The sequence below is a fragment of the Pseudorca crassidens genome, chromosome 4, assembly GCF_039906515.1.
Source record: "Pseudorca crassidens isolate mPseCra1 chromosome 4, mPseCra1.hap1, whole genome shotgun sequence".
Classification (NCBI taxonomy): Eukaryota; Metazoa; Chordata; class Mammalia; order Artiodactyla; family Delphinidae; genus Pseudorca; species Pseudorca crassidens.
The window spans coordinates 131,481,697-131,504,120 of NC_090299.1; the positions used below are offsets into that span (position 1 = coordinate 131,481,697).

General features: G+C 39.8%; 1 protein-coding gene across 7 annotated transcripts in view; it reads right to left on the minus strand.

The window, feature by feature from the left end:
- GAB1 (GRB2 associated binding protein 1) overlaps positions 1–22,424 on the minus strand; it is a 132,580-nt gene that overhangs the window by 39,622 nt on the left and 70,534 nt on the right. For all 7 annotated transcript variants that reach the window (XM_067736777.1, XM_067736779.1, XM_067736782.1 and 4 more), the window contains one exon: positions 1,255–1,549. In XM_067736777.1, coding sequence (XP_067592878.1) covers positions 1,255–1,549 — 295 coding nt within the window. The remainder of the gene's footprint in view (positions 1–1,254; positions 1,550–22,424) is intronic.

Here is a 22,424-nt window from a genome sequence, read left to right on the forward strand (position 1 = left end):
CCAGCCAAGGAGGAGTCTACTCCACCTCTGGGCCCTTCCCTAGCCCCTAAGCCTGCAGGTTCTGCATTCCTCCTTTCATTTATGTAGATATAACACTACTTCCTTCAAAAGCCTACAGTTCACAATTGGTCTTTCTCCAAGAAGCTTTTCTTCACTACCTCTTTTTCAAAACTTGAGACCCCTCTTCCTCCATGCTTTTTTTAGGACATTTGTGTTAAGTAAATTCGTATGTTTGTTACTTTTTCATCATGTTTTGTGACTGATTCTCATTTGCTTTTCATAGGTACTGACAGTCACCTTGGCTATTTCATAACTCCATAATCCAATATAGTTTAAAACATAACTCCTGTATCCATCATTAGATGAATGGATAAAGAAGATGTGGTGTGTGTGCGCACGTGTGCGCACACGCGTGCGCGCGCGCGCACACACACACACACACACACTGGAATACTACTCAGCCATCAAAAAGAAGTAATGTTGCCATTTGCAACAACATAGATAGACCTGGAGGGTGTTATGCTAAGTGAAATAAGTCAGACAAAGAAAGACAAATACTGTATGATATCACTTATATGTGGAATCTAAAAAATATAACAAACTAGCGAGTATAACAAAAAAGAAGCAGACTCACAGATACAGAGATGAAATTAGTGGTTACCAGTGGGGAGAGGGAAGGAGGAGGGGCAAGAGAGAGGTAGGGGATTAAGGGGTACAAATTATCATGTATAAAACAAGCTATAAGGATATACTGTACAACACAAGGAATATTGCCAATATTTTATAATAACTATAAATGGAGCACACCCTTTAAAAATTGTGAATCACTATATTATACACCTGTAACATATAATACTGTACAGCAACTATACTTCAATTAAAAAAAACTCCTGAAGAATTAAGTTGAGCTGCATGAAAATGTTATTTTAACAGGTTGAAATATCAAGTATCAGCAGTGTGAAGGTTCAACTTAATACTTACCTTGGAACTCAAGAAATGCTCTTAAATAAGTATGCCTTCTTGTCATCTTCTTCAGGACATTATTTAGACACTGCCCCACAATGGTAGTCTCTCTTTCTAAAATCTATAAAAATTTCTCCTTAAACTGATTAAAAGGTTTGCTTTTTCTAAATGTTGTTACTATTATAAAAAAATATTATATTGTGTAACTGAAATAACAAAGAATTTTATAACAGGTTTTAAAATGTAGTAATAAAGGAGAACTCAGGTTGAGTCACAACATCTTGAACTTACCTTCTTCTGTAGGATTAAACCCACAGATGTCACAAATACAACGAACCCACTTATTCATCTCCTCTTCACTGTCTGCTACCAAGTAGAAAATCCGGTCAATGGTGTTGATATCAAAAATGTAGCTGTTTTCAAACTCTTTTTTGTTAAATGTCAATCCAGCATCAACTTGCTGACATAAATTTAAATCAATAATACGGATAGGCTTCTTGGCATGATCATTTTTGTAATATTCCAAGACATCTGGATCTCCAGTTAAACGGCCACTGCGTAACACAAACCATCTCCTCTTCCATGCCTAGGAACAAAACAAAAATATCCATCCAGTGTTAACTCGAGAGAAATTTTTCAAGATGCACATTCGTCAAACCAATTTTATAAATGCACTGACTAGAGAAAGTCATAGACAATGTTTTGTTTCCACAGAATAATCTACCACTCCAGCAAAGTTTACTGATGCTTCCTCAATTAACTTAATAATATGTGTATACACATTTGTTTTCTATTAGAGCTTCTGATAAAACATTAGAAGACACCAATTGATATTAGAAGCTATTACACTGACAGGTAATATCAAGTCAACAAACCAAGGAAGATTTCGTTTTTACTAAATATAAAAAGCAAATGGTGCTGGGAAAACTGGATATCCAAGTGCAAAAGAATAAAGTTAGACTCTCACCGTATCAAATAAAAATTAACTCAAAATGGATCAAAGACCTACATGTAACAGCTAAAACTAGAAAATTCTTAGAAAAACAAATACGGAAAACCTTGATGATATTAGGTTTGGTAATGATTTCTTGATTATGACAGTAAGAGCACAGGAAACAAAACAAACGCCAGGGAAACTGGACTGCATCAAAATTTTAAACTTTTATATTTTTGAAGAACATGATCAAAGAGTGAAAAGGCACCTCACAGAATGGGAGGAAATATTTGCAAATCATATATCTGATAAGAAATTAATGTCTAGAATACATATAGAACTCCTACGACTCAGTGACAATGAAAATATACAACCCAATTAAAAAATGGGCAAAGGACTTGAAGAATTTGACTCCCCAAGAAAGATATACAAATGACCAATAAGCACAAGAAAAGATGTTCAACATGACTATCAGTGGAGAAATACACCATGAGATACCACTTCATACACATTAGAAAGGCTATTATCAAAAAGGCAGAAAATAACAAGTGTGAGCCAGGATATGAAGAAACTGGAACCTTTGTGCATTGCTGGTACGAATGTAAAATGGTGTAACTACTGTGGAAAATGGGATGGCGGTCCTTCAAAAAATTCCAGTGTGGGTATCTAACTCAAAAGTATGAAAAGCAGGGTCTCTCAGAGACATATCTGTACACCCATGTTCATTGCAGCATTATTCACAATGGTCAAAAGGTGGAAGCAACCCAACTGTCCATTGATGAATGAAGAGATAAATGAAATACATACAATGAAATATTATTCAGCCTTAAAAGAAAATTCTGACACATGCTACAATCTGTATAAACCTGAGATGTTATGGTAAATGAAATAAGCCAAAGGGACAAAAATTGTAGGATTCTATTTATATGAGGTACCTACGGTAATCAAATTCACAGAGAGAGAAAGCAAAATGGTTGTTGTCTGGCGTTAGGGGGAAGGGGGATGGGGAGTTAGTGTTTAATGGGTAGAGTTTCAGTTTGAGAAGATGAAAAAGTTCTGGAGATAAATGACCATGATGGTTGCACAACAATGTGAAAGTACTTAATGCTACTGAACTGTACACTTAAAAAATGATTAATGGGCTTCCCTGGTGGCGCAGTGGTTGAGGGTCCACCTGCCGATGCAGGGGACATGGGTTCGTGTCCCGGTCTGGGAAGATCCCACATGCCGCGGAGCGGCTGGGCCCATAAGCCATGGCCAATGAGCCTGCGCGTCCGGAGCCTGTGCTCCGCAGCGGCAGAGGCCACAACAGTGAGAGGCCCACATACCGCAAAAAAAAAAAAAAAAAAAAAAAAAATCCATTTAGTTAATATATGACATCTACTTATTTCAAAATAAATAAATATCATCTCTTAGTAAAAGGACGCCTTCACAGATACCTCCCTATCAAACAGTAAGCTTAAAAAAGGAACAGAGAAGTAAAGAGAAAGGAAAACAGAGTATTATGTCACTTATCCAGGGCCATCAAGGAATCACATCTTTCTGTAAAAGTGATTTCTCCAGATAGTGAAGGTTCTGTCTTTAAATACATAAATGACTTTTTAAAACTTTAATGTCTTTCATGGAAATCCTTCTAAAATGCCTTACTACATAATTCATTGAACATAATTCATCCATTCCCCAATGACTCAGACTAAGTATTACAGGCATCAATTTCTATACTGCACTTCAGAGAAGCTCTCGGGCTGCAGGACTGTTCGGAGGGTTATCTGTCCCTATACTAAATAGTGCCATACTGCTGTGCATGTATATAGTTCATCTCTAACCATTTAAATACGGTCTTTTTTTTTTCCTCTTAAGTTTTCACCAATTGTCACTTCTCCCTTCTAATCATATGGTTTATAGCAGGGGTCCCCAACCCCTGGTCCACGGACCGGTATTGGCCCATGGCCTGTTAGGAATCAGGCCGCATAGCAGGAGGTGAGCGGCGGGCAGCGAGTGAAGCTTCATCTGCTGCTCCCCATCTCTCACATCACCACCAGAACAAACCCTATCTCCCCTCCACCCCACCCACTCCGTGGAAAAACTGTCTTTCACGAAACCGGTCCCTGGTGCCGAAAAGGTTGGGGACCGCTGGTTTATAGGATGCCAAACTGTCTCCTGCCTCAGGGACTTTGCACATGCTGTTTCCTAAGTCCGGGATGTTCTTTCCTCTCTTTGCCAGGCAGACTTTGACCTTTAGGCCTTCCCTTCCCTGACCAACCTCAACTCAACCACCACCGGTTGTAGAGCAGGGCATAATGTTAGGGACCCCATCACATACCTATGTAGTGATTTTTGTAATTTGCAATCCAGTTTTTCTTTGTATTTATTTATTTAGTATCTAACTCCCCAAGCAGACCATAAAGTCCGAGAAGACAGTGACCATGTCTGCTTGATTTGCCGTTACATACTCAATGCAGAGCAAGGGCTGAAACCTAGAAATATCTGTACAATAAATGGAATTCCCCTAAGACTATGAAGTTGTAAAATTTTTGAGACTATTAGATTAGATATATTGGCCACCCTGAATAGAAAGGCGTGTGCTTTCAAAACCTCTTCCACTTGAGAAAAATACTGAACATTTACATCATAAAATAAACATAACTGAGCTTTACCAACACACACACACAACACACCTTGGGAAAATGACAAAAAAGAGAATAGAATGAAATATGTCCCTTTGCTACAGCTCATGTGTCACTCTTTGTCATCCAGTTGACTGTGGCTGCCCCAAACATTTCTTTGCTTCCCTCTTGAAATGATACTGTGAAAATGTAATAGGCCCTTGGAAACTAAAACACCTAGCCAAGAAATGAACAGCAGTGAACTGCGGCGCACTAGACAGATTGGGCTAACGATTACAGAGGCCGAGAAGACATTATCTAAGAGATGAACCCTTGCAGCAGGAAATTACAGCATGAAAACACAGAATTTAGCCAAGCAGCACCTGCCACTTATTTATTTATTTTTAATGTGGTCCAAATGTGAATGTTTGTCTCAGTCACAAAATGAGTCACTCTCATTGAATCTGGCACAGATTAAACTGGAAAACAAAAGCAATTACATAAACTACACACTTTAATAAGGCAGATACAAAGGTTCTCTGGATTAGGGTACAAAGCACAATTTAGCCACAGAATAAAGCTTGATGCTCGACAAGAGAACTGACATCAGCACCCTTGCTAATCACAGCACAAAAGCTTCTCTATGTTTTGTCTGAGCACAAAATGGGTCCACATAAATCAGTCTTTGTTATCTGAAAATATCTGGGATTCTTAAAGTTTGCCCTATTTTTATCCTTGCTGCCTTGGTAGCCCCAGAGAAAGCTGTACATCGCCTCACCAATCCTACAGAGCAGCAACAGACAAAAAGGACACGTTTTCTAGAAACCCTCAAAAACACTCCAAGCAATTTTAAACAAAATGCATGTGAAAAAACGTTTTATCTACTGGCAAATGAGCAGGTGTGCTTGAGAAGAACTATGCAAACATTTATTTTGTTGTCATTTCCTACAATGCAATAGTCACTTCAACCTGAAGTTGAATCAATGATGCAGTAAAAAGATTTCACCAGCAGGTCTGCATTTTGAAGCAGCTTTAAAAGCACCATACTCTGATACAGGTGTTCCATCTCAGGGTTTCAAGATTAACTTTGGCTACTGTACTAACATCAAAAGAGAACAGCACGGAGAGTCCATGGATCCCAATGGAAATACATTTAGATCAGACTGCCAAACTAAGTATCCAATATCCAATGGAGTATTTGCATTGCCATCTACCCATTCCCTATGTTTGGTGACTGCCTACCACCTGCAGAGTTTGCCCTGCCAAACTCTCTGGCAGGGCACACAGGGCTCTTCCAGCCTCTCCTTATCTCTCCAGCCTCACTTCTTGCCTCTCTGCCTTCCAACCACATCGGAAATGCTTGCAGGTCCCCTAACACTCTGCTTCTGTCCTGCCTCTGGCCCTGATACAGGCTGCCCCTTGGCACATAATCCACCCCCTGGATTTAGCTCAGATCTCAGGGCACCATCCCTAAGCGGCCCCCTCCAAGCTCTCCATTTCCCCCTCGTTCCCAGTTACCGTGTTTGACATCCCTACAAGTGAGCCTCTTGAGGGCTGGAGCCATGTCTTTTCACCTTTCATCTTTCTTCTCCTAGTCCCAAGGAGGTGCTCAGTCAGCATCTGCTGAATATGCCAATCAAAGGAACCATGGCTAAAAATATGGAAGTTCTCACACTTTCTATGCATTCTGGGGATATTGACATGACTGCCATCTGCCCAGCCCATTTGCAATTTGGCTGACAAGAATTTGTCAGGCAAGGCAGAGGTGCATAAACCATCAATTCGTTTGTTTTAAAAACTCTACAGATATGAGAGGAATTTTTATACTCCATTTTAAAGGAAAACTGTTCTTTTAAATAATTTCTGTATTTAAGCCAGCTGCATACATCATACTGAAGACAGACTTGTCATGTGGAAGCAAGGTTCTAATACAGGTTTATCACATACCTACAGAGTATGGGTATGTACACATTGGCAAGAAAGTACAGAGGGAGTCCCATTACCTCGTGGGAAGAAAAAAATTTCAATACGGATTAGCCCCAAACCACGACCTGTAATCATATTACTAACAAACTTACAAAATATGTCTAATTTGCCTAAATGGCAAACGGGCTCAGTTTTAAAGAAAAACATTGCGAATGCTGCACACACTTGTTTTCTGAGCTTTCTCTGCTATAACTGATGTAACACGGGCTTGGTACAATGCTTTCCAAGACTCCCTAATCGCTTCCCTGTACTTCTAACTGGAAGAGCTAATTATTGAAGAAATAACCAATAAATGGACGGGCAAAGAGAAGAGGTCAGGGTGGTCCAGTGATTCTCAACTCTAACTCTAGGTAAGAAATATCTAGAGAAATTTACTTAAAAAAAAAAAAAAGATTGATGCCTGGGGGCCTCACCTCAGGCCAACTAAACTGGAGCGTGGGGCATCAGCCCTGGCACCAGCATAGGTAGTTTTAAATGCTCACCAGGTGATTTCTCTGTGCCACCAAGACTTGAGAACCACTGGTCCAATCAATAGACAGAATTAGGTTGCTTCTTAAAATAGAATTAAAGAAACAAACATAGAGGTCCTTTAAAGCTTTCATCTATCTAATTCCTTATCTTCTCAAGGCTTCTGCTCTTGCCAAGCTAGTTTATCTTCTCCCTTCTCGTCTTTGTTGACAATATTTATCCTATTGGCGAGTATGTCTGAACTCCTTTCTACTGTTGGAAACCTAATCTATTCTCCAAGGTTCTGTCCAAACTTTCCCTTTTCCTCGCCACACCTTCCCTCTGGAGTCTTGGCCATCCATCAGATACTGCCCTGGAAAGTCTTCTGCATGGCTATAGACAGTTTGGAACCACCTGTTATTTTACTGTGTACATCTCCAAATGTTCCAAATGCTTGTGAATTATTTTCCCGAGTTCTTTGAAAGCCGAGACCATTCCTTAAATGTTTTTTTATATCTGCCCCAGCGCTTCACCCACTGTGAAGCCCTCAAAACCTCGACAGGATGCTTTTAAAGTTTTCTGTTCATCACAATGATTGCGGAGAGTCAGTGAACTTAAATGAAAAGACCTCAGGGAAAGAAAAAAAGAAGTCCATAGTTGTTATTAGGGTAGCCCAAACTGCCTTTACAGGTTGCCATACAAGGTTCTTCAAAATCATACTTACCTGCCTGGCCTTTCCAGCCAACGCGCGCATTTTGTTGTTTTGTTTTGAGTCTAACGCATCCTCTCTCTCTCACCCAATGAGCCTACTCAGTCTTCAAGAGTCAGCTCAATAACCTCTTCTTTGCAGCTTCCCTCAACTTTCTCTGAGTTAAGGCTTCTCTGAACTCTCAGCACACAGGTCCCAAGTAGCCCATTAACAAGCCCATTCTGTTCGAGCAGTTCAGAAAGACCTCTGATGACTGCATTCAGGTCTCTCTAGTTGCTGAATCCTCGAGTTTACCTTGACCCGATAAACTGAAGAACAGCACTTGCTATATTCTTGAGCCATCTGCCTTTCCATCATGAAGCACCACCACTAATTTTACTAACCCTATATTATCCTAGGAAACTGGGGGGAAAAGTAGAGTGGAACTTTCTTATTCTGAAATCCCTTAAAAGGTATTTCATGACTGATACTTAAGGAAAGAAGGTCGTGACTGTGAATTCAAAATTTACGTAGAATCTCAGAAATCTGTAAAATGTTAACCCATGAAGACATGGGTTTCACAAAACGAAAATGCTGTTTTTAATAAGATAGGTTTTAATCTAAACGTCATCAGCAGGGTAATGGTTAAATTTAAATAAATTACGAGCTATCTATACAATAGTAAGTTGATGCAAAACATTTTAAAAAGTGAGCTAGATCTCACTTATATATGAAAAATGCCCACAAGATAATTGTTAAATTTTTTTAAAAAGTGAGTTACCGAACTTTATGATTTCATTTAGTCTGAAATGATTGTGTGCTTGTACATGTAAACTATGTTTAGAGAGCAGGTCTGGAAGGAGACAGACCGGAAGTGTTAAATGTGGTCATTCCAGGAATAGGGATGGGAGGGTCAGACCAGTTTCGTGTTTTTATTTTATATGATTTTGTGCAGTCTGATTTTTTTCAAGGAGCTTCCATTTACTCCTGTTATAATTTTTAAAATATCACATGATTTAAAAGCTTATAGTTAAAAATGCTCTGAAAAACAAAGTCTATTAATTAATATTTTAAAATCTAGGAATGATGTACACACACAGAAAAGTTTATTTCTGTATGGAAATGCATACTCTTCTTCTTATTCTGCAATTAGTGAATAAATTTAGCCTTTCTTTTAAATATAGAATTCCAGGATACATCTGGAGAGAGTCTTGGTCAGGAAATAGCTTAGACAAAGTATAACTACTTTGTTTTCAAGACTAGAATTTAGAGGGTTAAAAAGAAAAAAAAAAGTAAAGTTAGGAACACTTAAAATAGAGAAACAAATTTCTTCCACCAAAGTCCAGTGGTTATAATATTCTCACAATTTTAATTTATTTTAAAAACCATGTCAGTAAATGGTTAACACACTTAGATAGTTAACTATCTAAAATAAGCACTTTGGGAATTACTTTACCTATTAAAAATATTAAATTTCCATAATAATAATACAACCAGGGTAAATAAAATAAAGAAAAACAAATTAACCATGAAGCAGGGACAAAAGAAAACCGTTTACTTTAAAATACTTGAGTTGTTTTCCAGGAAGCACCATCTTTTCTCATAGAGCAAAATAAGGAAAAAACACACTCGGTGGAAGTTTCCACTCCACTGGCTCTGTCATTATGATCATCTGTTCCAAACACACACAAGCCTAAAATTTCCTGTTTTCAAACTATTGTCACCATTTTCTAGCCTAGTGTTATCTGTGCTAACTTTAGCTTAGTAATATAAACAAAAGAATACACCAAAAATAATGCAGAACAATGCCTAGATATAGGCTCACAACTGTGCCACAAACCTTTTAAATGGGAGTTTACATATGCTGCCCGGACAAAAACAAATTAGCTAGACCTGAACCAATTTCACAATAGCAAAACAACAGCAAAAAATCAAATTTAACTCAAACACTACACTAGCTGGGAAAAAAAATTCAGGGAATTTTAAATTATTAATGAATAATCGTATCATATCATTTACTTGTTGAAAGTAAATGTGCATATCATTTACTTGTTGAAATCGTTGCTAAACTGATGCCTACCTCGAAGCTCTGGTGTTAAGTCCTGCATCAAATGAACAAACAAACAAAAAAGCAATGATGAAAACTCCCCAGTATTTAATACACACAAACTAGTTTTTATACCTTTTGGGGTCACAGACCGCTTTGAGAATCTAATAAAAGCAATGGAACCTTTTCTTAGAAAAAGGCACATACATAATATTGCACAGTTTCAGGGGTTCACATGACCCCTGGGGCACATGTTAAGAATGCTTGAAATAGGACTACACTTTAATACTTCTTACTACAAAGAACAGTTTGATATGAGACCTTGGGCCCCAACCAGGCATATCGGTTACTAAAGTTCCACAGGAAGGTAGGTCACCTCATGGCATTAACTCTCAATACAGCACTGTGGGGCAGGCTGAATATATTTTTACCTGTGAATACTAGTTCATCTCTCATCATATTTCCACACTAACTCTGGGGCTTTTCAAGGCTTCCTTATCCTGACCATGAGTCTGAAGAGAGGCAGGAGCCTGGCTAGCAGTGGATCCAAGATAAGCTTGCAATGTCCTGTGTGTCTGGGAATGAAGGTCTGGGGTGATGGTATAGCTGAACCTGTACTGGTAAGAAAGACCACCTGCCTTGGGTTTCATCTGTTCTCACCCTTTTCCTGCCATCACATGCACTAAGGGTCAGTGAGCTCATATCAGGGTGTGGTCATAGGAAAGTGGGGTCAGGGAGTCCACCTGAACTTTTGGAATCAGCCTCCAGCCTAGACAAAAGGTAGCTGGAGTCATATGCAATCTGGCCAGCTAGAGATTTAGAATGGGTGCCACAGCTAGCGACAGAGCAAGTATGTACCTGGCCGTGTCGTCTGTATATCTCCCTAAGAACCTGTGGAGGCAGAGGTGGCACAAATGTCCAGGCAGACTCTTAGCAATCCAGCTGAAAACAGCAGAAGTACAACGCAGGGCTGTGAGCTCCAAACACGCCCAGAAGTCACTGAACCATTCATTTCACCTCTACGAATCTCACCTAAAGAAACAATGCATTCTGCAGCTAAATATATAGGCATCAAAACACTCAACACCGTGCTGTTTATATGAGTAAATATTTGAAAACGATCTAAATATCCAACAATAGGGTGAACAACCATCCCACGTTCCCAGGGCTGTCCTTGTTTTGGAAGTCAAAGTTCCACGTCCTGACACCCCTCAGTCCTGAGCAAACCAGGAAGGTTGGTGACAGCAGGAAATTGAGTAAATAAATTAAGATACATCTCCATGAAGGTGTCTTGACAAAATCAGTAAAAGATGCTTTTCAATGGCATTTTTTAAGATCCCCCTTCCCCATGGTCTGAAAAATTTCCAAAACATTGAGAGAGCTTGGCAAGGAACTAACTTTTTCCATTTGGAGTAACTGCAATCTGGTGTGAAGGAAAACTGGAACACCTGCCTTTCTACCTTCTCTGGCTCTCTGTCACCTGAACCAGGTAAAGCTGACTGCTCCAGGGTATTCAGAGCACCTGTGCAAACTTCTATTTGAGTACTCTCCTCTTGACTGTCAAGCAGTCCTCTGTACAGCTGCTTTCCTCCCCAAGATCTTGTCCCATTCCTCCTCTATCTAAGTGCTTAGCACAGTGCATAGCAGGCAAGGGCTTCGCGCCTTAAAAGGCATGTGTGATAACTTACCTGAACAAATGAACAAACGAATCAATGTCTCCTGGTGACCCTGAAAACGCTGTCTCTGTCCTTCGCTAACTTAGTCTTCACGTAAATGGATGACACACCAAACCAACAGTGGGCCTTCTTATTGCTAGGAGTTTGGCCATAAATCCTATCAAATCTTTCAGCCAACAAAAAGGGAAACTAACTTAATCAAGAAACAAATCAATATGAAACCATGCCAATGTGCTAAAATTCAGAAACTACAACTTCAGACAGTGCCTACAGTATTTTGGAAAGTCTACATATTTATGTTAGTATATTTATTTATATATATAATTATTCTCTCTTCATATATTCAACATTGGGGGGTGTGTGTGTGTGTAATGACATCCCAGTTTCTGAGGGCCGAATGCAATGTTGTTAGGGAGAATAAAGACAAAATGTCATGTACTATGAAGTATAGTGTCAATGCACATGTTTAAGTGAAGAAGATGTGAGAACGTTACTTAAATTTTGTTGTTTAAGTGGCAGGAAATTGATATCACATCTTAAAGTAACAAGATTTTCCAGCACAGATACAAATTCTAATTGCAGTTTTAGAGCAGTACTGTCCAAGAGAACTTTCTGCAATGATACAAATGGCTACATTGATCACACATTAAGTTCGGGCTTCTCTGGTGGCGCAGTGGTTGAGAGTCCACCTGCCGATGCAGGGGACACGGGTTCGTGCCCCGGCCCGGGAAGATTCCACATGCGGCGGAGCGGCTGGGACCGTGAGCCATGGCCGCTGAGGCTGCGCGTCCGGAGCCTGTGCTCCGCAACGGGAGAGGCCACAACAGTGAGAGGCCCGCGTACCGCAAAAAAAAAAAAAACCCAAAAAACCACATTAAGTTCAAGATGCAGGGAAGAATAACCTCACCCAGAGAGGAGAACCAAGCACAAAGCTGAACATGATACAAAAATTACTCCACAGATACTGAAATCAAGAGGACCTCTGATGCGAACGTGGAAGACTTAGCCCAAGTGCGGATAATGATGTTCTCCCCACCCCCAATCACAGAGGGCCGTGTCACCCAATCACAGAGGGGAGTGTCACCCTTTGAAGACGTGATTCTTTGGGGGAAAACACTTTTTCATTCATGTAACATCCAGATAATGATCTCATCCTACAAGAAAAACTGTTGATCGTTTACTTCTCTTTGTTTTCAACAAATCGGTGCTATCTTGCCCATTCTGTGATGTGTTGGCCCTAAAATGAGCCCAGCTTTCTTTTTCCTGTCAACTTTCCATCTCCCTCTACACCACCCAAGCCTCCTGACCTTTGACCAACAGGAAGTAGATACAATGGACTGAAAATAACAGCGACTGGAAGGATTTGTGAATGCACAATTTAATGCTTGAGGACTAGGAGAGAAGGGCTGGGGGAAAGAGAAAAGGACTAGCTATTTCTGCCAGTGCCATTTGGCAGGACCCAATTCATCTTGAATTCCATACAAAACTGTTATCGCAGTTATACAGCTCATAAAAGCTAAAAAAAAAAAAAGGACAGTATGTACAGTAGTACATATATAGATATACCAGATGCAGTGGACACAACTTATACACCCATCTGCTTTAAGCATGTTAGAAACCCTGTGAGACAGTCAGTCATTCACAAAGTGCTGGCATCCGAGGTAACAGACAACAACTGACTGTGTCTGACTTGCCAACTTGGAAGTTCACTAAAGTCTATAAAAGCTAAAAATAGCCCCACAAACATGTTTACAGGCATTTTGAAAATACAGGATCCACACTGTTTTCTAAATATAAACCTTGAGTTTGTAGCACAGGGATTGGCTTTGGGTTTTCAGAGACGTCATTGGGACATCCCACACTTTGGCACAGAAATTCACATTTCACTATTTTACTTTAAATATATAATTGGTAGTATTTAACTAGAGAGAAGGTGGGGTGGATCTGGAAGGGAGAGGATGTGCAGAAAAAGATGGTATCTCTTCCCCCATTTAATTAGAGGGCTTCAGACGACCACAAACCCCCAATTCTTTGTGGCGGGATCAGACCGTCATAAAATTCTGAAAAGGGAGATCTGGCCTATATTTTTCCACTCTTTATATCCACTCTCCAATCCAGTCCCTGCCCCCTTCCTAAGACTGTAGGTGCTACTGCTGTAGATAGAGACAGAAAGTCAGATGGAACACGTACACATGTGTAAAAGTCCCTGCATCCCAACTGGTCCACGAGTGTAGGCGTGCTGAAGGCAGCAATTCTTTTTTTTTTTTTTTGGCCATGCCACGCAGCTTCTGGGATCTTTGTTCCCTGACCAGGGATCGAACCCATTGCCTTGGCAGTGAAAGCTCAGAGTCCTAACCACTGGACCACCAGGGAATTCCCAAAGGCAACAATTCTAATTCTTGTCCAGTTCCTGAAAAGTGAAATCATTCTGAATCAAACACGGGAAAATTCCAACTAAAACCCACAATGCTCATATCAACTGGGATTGCTGAGGAGGAAAGTGGTATACTAAGACTATGAAAGAGTTAAAGGAGTATTTTATTAGTGCAGAAAAACATGTCTATTTGGTCTCTTTAAGTTATGTAAAATTACTTTTTGATATTAATTTCTGGTTAGAATTTGTTTAGATTTTATCCTCTGAATTTAATTCTACTAAATCTTTAAAATTTAGCAGCTATTAAAAAAAATAAGGGAAAGAAAAACCTATAGCAACAGACTTAGCTCCGTACTAGTATGTTATAAACTTCAAATGTCTGTGCCTCTTAAAGTCCTGTGGTAGAATCTATATTTCTGGAGGTTATGCAACATCCAAGTGAAATACTCTCCAAAATAAAGTTGCGTCAGTCGTATGGGCATTTTCTTAACAAATTTATTTGTAATAAACTACAAGCAATAAGAAATTCAACTGAAAAATTAGGGGAAATTATATATAATCCTACCACCATCAAAAGTATATATTTTTCCATATTTTCATCTAATTTTTGTTCATTTACATATATACTTTCTAAGTATACTGTTTAAATAAAGATGATTGTGTTTTTGGTTTCCTGAGCCACACTTCTAACTTTCAGGAGCTTAAAACTCTCAGGTATAAAATTTTAATTCATTAATATTTCACTAATATTCACTAGTATTGATTAATTTTTCCAGGTCTTGCTTATCATGCTAGAATTATGGAAATAAAGGTGAAGCCCTCACTGAATGCTTTCTGAAACCCGATAAAGAAAACACACTTAACGACTGTAAACACACAAGACATTTATTTACCATGGGTTTTCTTAGCACAGCATCCCAGATACACTCTAGCAATTAAGATATTTAATTATAACTCGAATGATGTCCTGCTGGGCCTTGTCCAATTTGCTACAGTATGTAGTTGATGCTCTAAGCAAATAATGATGAAAACAAACATATATCTTCTCCAAAGAAATGCTATCACCTTGTATGACCATCATTGAATAGCCATCTCATACTGTATAGACCAATTTATTAAATCTAACAGATGAAGAATTTATTCCAGGAAAAAAGGTCTTTTGATACTTCAACTTATGTTAGGCATTGTAACCTGAAGACATTCTCAGAATAAACATCTCGACTTCTCGGCCATTTAAATGTTTATACCTTAAAAATTAAAAGATGAGGCAATCTAGTTATAGATTATCTACTATGAACAAAGGATAGTTTGGTCCAAAAACAGAGGAGAAGTTAAGGAGAAACAAAATATCTCTAGTTAAAATTTGACTAGCTTAAAAAAAAATGAAAACAAAAGTACCTGCTCTGTATTTTGTTGAGTAATTGACCATGAAAAGGCAAAGTAATGAGATTTTCATTTAAAGATTAAGACTATGTAACCCTAGGCTGGCTGAGGTCAATGAGTTTTGGGTAACTAGATCTAATTCTTGGTGGAGCAAAGACAAAGAATAAAAAACACAAGACCTTTAGCTAGCCTCCTAGACGTGGCACTGAAGTCCCCACGCCAACCCCATATGGCTTTCTAATCTTTAGGAGCAGTTGGAAAAGAATAATCAGAAATAAAAACTATTCAGCACTGTAGCTATCAAGAATTCCTTGGGGGGTGCAATATGGGGGGGGAGTGGGAGGTACAAACTATTGGCTGTAAGACAGGCTACAAGGATGTATTGTATAATACAGGGAATATAGCCAATAGTTTGTAATAACTGTAAATGAAGTATAACCTTTAAAAATTGTATAAAAAATAAAAAATTATAAAAGAAAAAAAAAGAATCCCTTAGGGTTCCTCTCAGCTTAGTCCTTTCACCAAATGGCTTAGAGGGCAACCGTAAGTAACCATTTATTTATACGCAGACTCCTAGAACTCTCTCTTCACTGCTCTATTCTCAAAACCTAACACACACAATGCTTGACAAAAGTAGGGACCCAGCTAGTGTGACTGAGTGAATGAATGAACGAAAGTCTTCATGAATAAGATGAACCTTACAATGATCACCGTTACAGTCATCCATAAATAATAATTAAGTGGTTTGAGATTTGATGGTGGAAATGGAAACCTGCTAGGAAAGCAAAAGAAGTATACTGTGACAATGAAGTAATTGAAAAATTACCAGTAAGACTGAATAAACATTTACACTTTAGGGCTTCCCTGGTAGCGCAGTGGTTGAGGGTCTGCCTGCTGATGCAGGGGACACAGGTTCATGCCCCGGTCCGGGAAGATCCCACATGCCGTGGAGCGGCTGGGCCCGTGAGCCATGGCCGCTGAGGCTGCGCGTCCGGAGCCTGTGCTCCGCAATGGGAAAGGCCACAACAGTGAGAGGCCCACATACCGCAAAAAAAAAAAATTTACACTTTAAATATAGAAATAAGCACAATATAGATGCTACTAAATGAAAGATACTAAATAGAAAAACCTTCCCCCAAGGTATCCAGAAGGAGCAGCAAACACAGGGCATAAAATTATAGCAAATGCAATGCATTGAATAGGTTTCCTTTCTTCTCCATTCTGTCGTCTGCCCCCTAGTGGAGTCCTTATGAGCAGAGAAAAACGTAAGAAAGGCAGGCACTACAGAAATCAGGAAAAACCAAAACAGAACACAACAGAACCGAACAAAACAAAGCACAAAGCACAAAGGGGTTACTCTGGACTTCTACAAATCAGCTACTCAAGAGCAGAAAGTTAACTTATGAAATTCCTGTTCAACGCTTTTGCCCCAAAGACAAAACGCTTGTATCAACTTAGGCAGGTTCACTATCCCTTGTGCACCTTTGGACTTCTGATTATTACCTTTTAAGGAAAAGTCGGCATCTGTAGATTGCATCTAGGTAGTATATGGGGTTCAGGATTTTTAAGAAGACAATTTACTAACTGCTAGTTTCTCAGTGCATGTGGTCAGCCCGCTTTAATTTCTGGTTTTCAGGTGTCTTTGACATGAGTGGCTAAAACAAAATCATTTCCATAAAGATGACCCTGGAAAGCTATGGATTCGTTTTCACCGTACTTCAAATCAAGGCACAGGTAAAGTGAAACCGAGACGCTGAACAGTGATGACAGGCATGGCTGAGGGACTCCCCTGGAAAGCAGGCTTATCTCCATGGGGAGCTTTCTGTCTGGAAAGAGGTGTGGGTTTTATCTATGATCTCATCAGCAGCAACAACCGACTCTCCTCCAAACCGGCTGCATTTTGTACTCGAGTTTTGCATTAACATGTACATTGCTTTAAATATGAAGATGACAGTCACTGCTATTGACTTACGTAAACAAGCAGTCCGGTGACCCCCCTCCCCCCTTGTGACTGGTGACACACATTTGCAAGGCAGCCATCCAGCCAGCCAGGGTTAGACAAACTACACTCACTGAACAAAACGTCAGAAAAGCATCCCTGAAGGGAGATACAAGTCTTAGGAGTTTCTGGGCTTCAGTGATCCAGTGGTTCTATTTCTTAACCTCTGGAGCAATCAGAATGCTTAATAACTCATGACTATTTTAAACAAAATGATCTCTAGAGAGGTGATACTAGATGTTCTCCCATATGTAAGTACTTGAACATTTAAAACTCCTGCATCGGTAAGACTTCTGTTTCCCAGAACTGTATGAAAAAATTCAAATGAGAAGATCCATACAAAAAACATTCAGAGACGAATAAAGGCACCAAAATAAACAGTTTCCTTAATTAGCATGTTTTAACACCCTGTGTAGAAGTGCATTAGTATGATAATTCTGGCAGGTTCTAAAAACAGTTCGCTTCCAGTGATTCATGACTACATCTTACATGTAGCGCAGTTATCAGCTTAAAACACTCTCACCAGCTTTTCCATGGAGGAAACAGAGGGGCCTGAATCAGGGGAGATGAAGTATTCAAGGTTTACTTTAACAAGCAAATACTCAGGATATAGGAACCCAAGACTTAGATTTTTTTCTGTTCTCAGACTGTTGTGCATGCTGTGAAAGGTGAGAGGAATGAGGAGACAGCTGACATCCATCTTCCTCAGATCATTTATCTTTTCCCTTTGGACAAACCCTCAGCAACAGGAAGTATCAAGAAGACTGAAGAAAACTCTTGTGCCGGTAATGCTTTTCCCAATTTCTCTTTTGTTGCTCAGATCTCTACTAGAAAAGGGCTTCCCTGGTGGCGCGGTGGTTGAGGGTCGCCTGCCGATGCAGGGGACGCGGGTTCGTGTCCCCGTGTGGGAGGATCCCACGTGCCGCAGAGTGGCTGGGCCCGTGGGCCATGGCCGCTGAGCCTGCGCGTCCGGAGCCTGTCTGTGCTCCCCAACGGGAGAGGCCACAACAGTGAGAGGCCTGCGTACCGCAAAAAAAAAAAAAAAAAAAAAAAAAAAAATCTCTACTAGAAAAGCAAGGAAAGGCAAATTTCCACCAAAGACCCCCCCCAAAAGATTTACTCCAATCATCGAGGCTCCTATGTCAGGAAGAAGGAAGGTGGGGGGAGTTTTCCCAGCTCTCTATACTTGGATATTATGGCTCCTCGGGTTAATTTTTATCTGCTGTCTGTTTCACTACCAAATTACAATATTTATAGAGGGCAAAGCAGCTAAAATAATTGACTTTCTTAAAACTTACTATATTTAGATAATGATATCACTACTAAGTTTTAAATACACTAACATTATGATTTAATTCTTAAAGCATGCTTATATATCTAATATAATGTTTTGGAGTCAGTTCAAATTATTCATTAAAATGAGTAACAAGGGAACAAAACAACAAAGAGGCAGCTGTTCTGTTTGTATATCTGATTTGCAGCATGTCGTGTATTACGGTTAGAGCAAAACAAGCTACTCAAGAGAACTGTCCCCACTCCCAAATAATTATATTTTAAAAATTAGTGCAGGGGCTTCCCTGGTGGCGCAGTGGTTGGGAGTCCACCTGCCGATGCAGGGGACGCGGGTTCGTGCCCCGGTCTGGGAAGGTCCCACATGCCGCGGAGCGGCTGGGCTCGTGAGCCATGGCCGCTGAGCCTGCGCGTGTGGAGCCTGTGCTCCGCGACGGCAGAGACCACAGCCGTGAGAGGCCCGCGTACCGCAAAAAAAAAAAAAAAAAAAAAAAAAAATTAGTGCAGTATCATTATTAAAGACTTACGTTTATACAAGTAGCACTAACTTTTTGTGTGCTATGAAATTAAATTTATAGCATTAATCACAATTTGTAATATTTATTACTTTGTTTGTTGGTTTGTTTAGCATCTTTTCTCTCCAAGGAGATGATAAGCAACTTAAGAACAGACTGAGTCGCTCCTAGCACATTAGATGAAATAATAGGTGCTGAATAAAAGTATGTATATTAAAATGTTCTATTAAATCCATACCTGCAGGAGGTTAAAACATCAAATTGTACAGAAGAGCTTATCAGGCAACACAATAACAAAAATCCCCACTGCAGGCATCCTCACCCCCAGCTGGACTCCAAAGAGAAGCATGTCCTGGCTTTGGCTTCTCTGGGTGGCTACCCTGGGTTGGTTATTCTTGGTTTAAACCGCTCCCGCCCACCCATTCTCCACCCTTCTCTGTTTGGGGAAGGGGTGAGTGTATTTATCCTCCTCTCTTCTCCTGGCTTTACCTAATTCCTGAGCACAGCGTCCCTGGGTGGTCACTCCTCATTGTTCCAGAGCTCACTGGTCTTGTATACACAGTGTTTTAAATTAGCATTTATTATTTCCTCCCCTGTCCCTCCAGCCTAAGGGTATAAGGACCCTCATCTAAGCCCACCCCACAGTGCCATAAATAGTCCCTTCATTAAAGTCTACATTTGAACCATCTGAACTGAGCTGAGTCTCTTACTAGGACAGTAAAAGATATATCCTATTTCCAAACACTATGCTTCTATATGACTTGTCCCTTTTAGACACTATCTATTGAGGTCCAGCCTTGACAGACAGCTCACTTTCTCCCTACTGCCTCTTCCCTCCTTCCTCCCAAAGTAGTGATACCCCCATTCCAGTCCCTCAATCAGAGAAACTTTGAGCCACATACTAAGCTGCTATTGTAGTTTATCAGGCACAGAGTGTAACTTTCTTGGAACAATTAGTTTTCATCCTCTCTTCCATCTTCCCTCACGCTCTTCCACTGCCTAATTTTCATCTGCTGTACGCATACTTTCACACTGTTCTATAACCATCTCAATTTTCTGTTTTTTAACTCTAAAGGTTGAGTCTAAGAGTTTAAAATCAGTAAAGGGCATTTACACTCTCATGGCCGTGGATGTGTGCTGTTTCCTACAGCCCCTTGGGGCTAGAATTGCCTTGGCTTCTCTTCTTGTCCAGGGTCAGTGTCACTATCCCCAGGCCACACAACAGAGAATGCTCCTTGGGTTGTGGTCTAATGGAGTCTCTGTTTTCCACCTCACCAATTGCCTTTATCAGATCGTCAACTTTTCCCAAGCTTCCCATTGTAATTCCCATTTTACCAATCCTCTCCTTTCTTAGGTCCACTCCGCTGGAGTCCTCTCCTGCCCTGTCCTTCTGTTTCACCAGGCTTTCCTCCTGTGACTTCCCACCTTATCTTCCCAGGGTGCGTCCACCAAGCCCTACAGGCCATGCCTTCCTCCTTCTTGGTTTACTACTCATTTTGTTACATCCAAACCCTAAGAAAGGGTATATGAAAGGCATGCTTTAAAAGACGGCAGTACAAATGATACATGCAGCCCAATGTTCATAGCAGCACTCTTTACAATACCCAAGACATGGAAGCAACCTAAGTGTCCATCAACAGATGAACGGATAAAGAAGATATGGTATATATTGATATATATACAATGGAATACTACTCAGCCATAAAAAAGAATGAAATAATGCTATCTGCAGCAACATGGGTAGACCTAGAAATTATCATACTAAGTGAAGTAAGTCAGAAAGAGAAGTACAAACACCATATGATATCACTTATATGTGGAATCTAAAATATGGTACAAATGAATTTATCTGCAACAGAAACAGACTCACAAACATAGAGAGCAGACTTGTGGTTGCCAAGGGGGACGGGAAGTGGAAGAGGAATGGATTGGGAGATTGGGATTAACAGATTCACACTACTGTATATAAAATAGATAAAAAAGGACCTACTGTATAGCACAGGGAACTATATTCAATAACTTATAATAACCTATTATAATAACCTATTATGGAAAAGAATCTGAAAAAGAATATATATATATATACATATATATATGCATAACTGAATCATTTTGCTGTATACTTGAAACTAGCACATTGTAAATCAGCTATACTTCAGTTGAAAAAATAACATATATACACTATCCAACGTAAAATAGATAACTAGTGGGAAGCAGCCACATAGCACAGGGAGATCAGCTCCGTGCTTTGTGACCACCTAGAGGGGTGGGAGGGAGACACAAGAGGGAAGGGATATGGGGATATACGTATACATATAGCTGATTGACTTTGTTATACAGCAGAAACTAACACATCATTGTAAAGCAATTATACTCCAATAAAGATGTAAAAAAAAAAAAGTGCGAAGAAAATTAAAAATTTAATTAATTAAATTTGCATTTAATTAATTAAAAATTAAATAATTAATTAAAAATAAAAGTAAAAGGCAGCAGCAGAGTATAGTGGCTAATAACGTTTTACAATCCAGTGTTATTTGAAAGAACACTGCTTTAAACATCAGTACTTATTACGCTATTCTCTTGGAATAAAGGGAACAACAATACAGTCAGTCTGCCCTCCATATCTGCAGGTTGTGCATCCACAGTTTCAACCAATCTTGGATCAAAAATATTCGGGGAAAAAAAATTCCAGAAAGTTCCAAAGAGCAAAACTTCAATTTACCGTGCCAGCAACTATTTACGTTGTATTAGGTATTACAAGTAATCTAGAGATGATCGAAAGTCTATAGGAGGATGTGCACTGAGCCGTTTTATAGAAGGAACCTGAGCACCCGTGGACTGTGGTATCCGAGGGGAGTCCTGGAACCACTCCCTGTCAGATACCAAAAGGGACAACTGTATTTTACAAGCCCTCTCAAACATGTTTAGCACAACTAAAGGCTTTAACTGCCTGAGCCGTGGGTATCCAACAATCTTACTGCTCACCATTTAAGTTACCATAGTATTAACCCATGAAAACATGGATTTCATTTTCAATTTCCCTTTTATGTGCTCAACTGTTCATGGGTTTAAACAGAATTCATTCAAAATTTAAAGTATTCTTAAGATATTCTTCTTAGCACAAAAACATCTAGAATGACACCAACTGGCAACCTATATGCATCTGGGGAGGATATTTCAGTGGAAATCAACAACTGTATTTAATTTATTCATTCATTCACTCATCCAGAAGTATTTATTGAGCACCTCCACGTGCCGCTGTTCTGGCTGCTACAACGACATAGTTTAAGAAACAAGAACTCGCCTGCCTCAGCAAACGTAAATTCTAGTGGAGGAGGGCAAACCCAAGTAAACGAGCAGGATTGATTTTAGTTCTGTAACTGCTACAAAGGAAAACTGAAGTCAATTTGAAAGTGCTAACCTTATCTGAACAATCCAAAGGATGGGGGAACTGTTATAACACTCCAATAAAACGTATTTTAGTACACGAAGCCACCACTATCCCTCACACGGTCC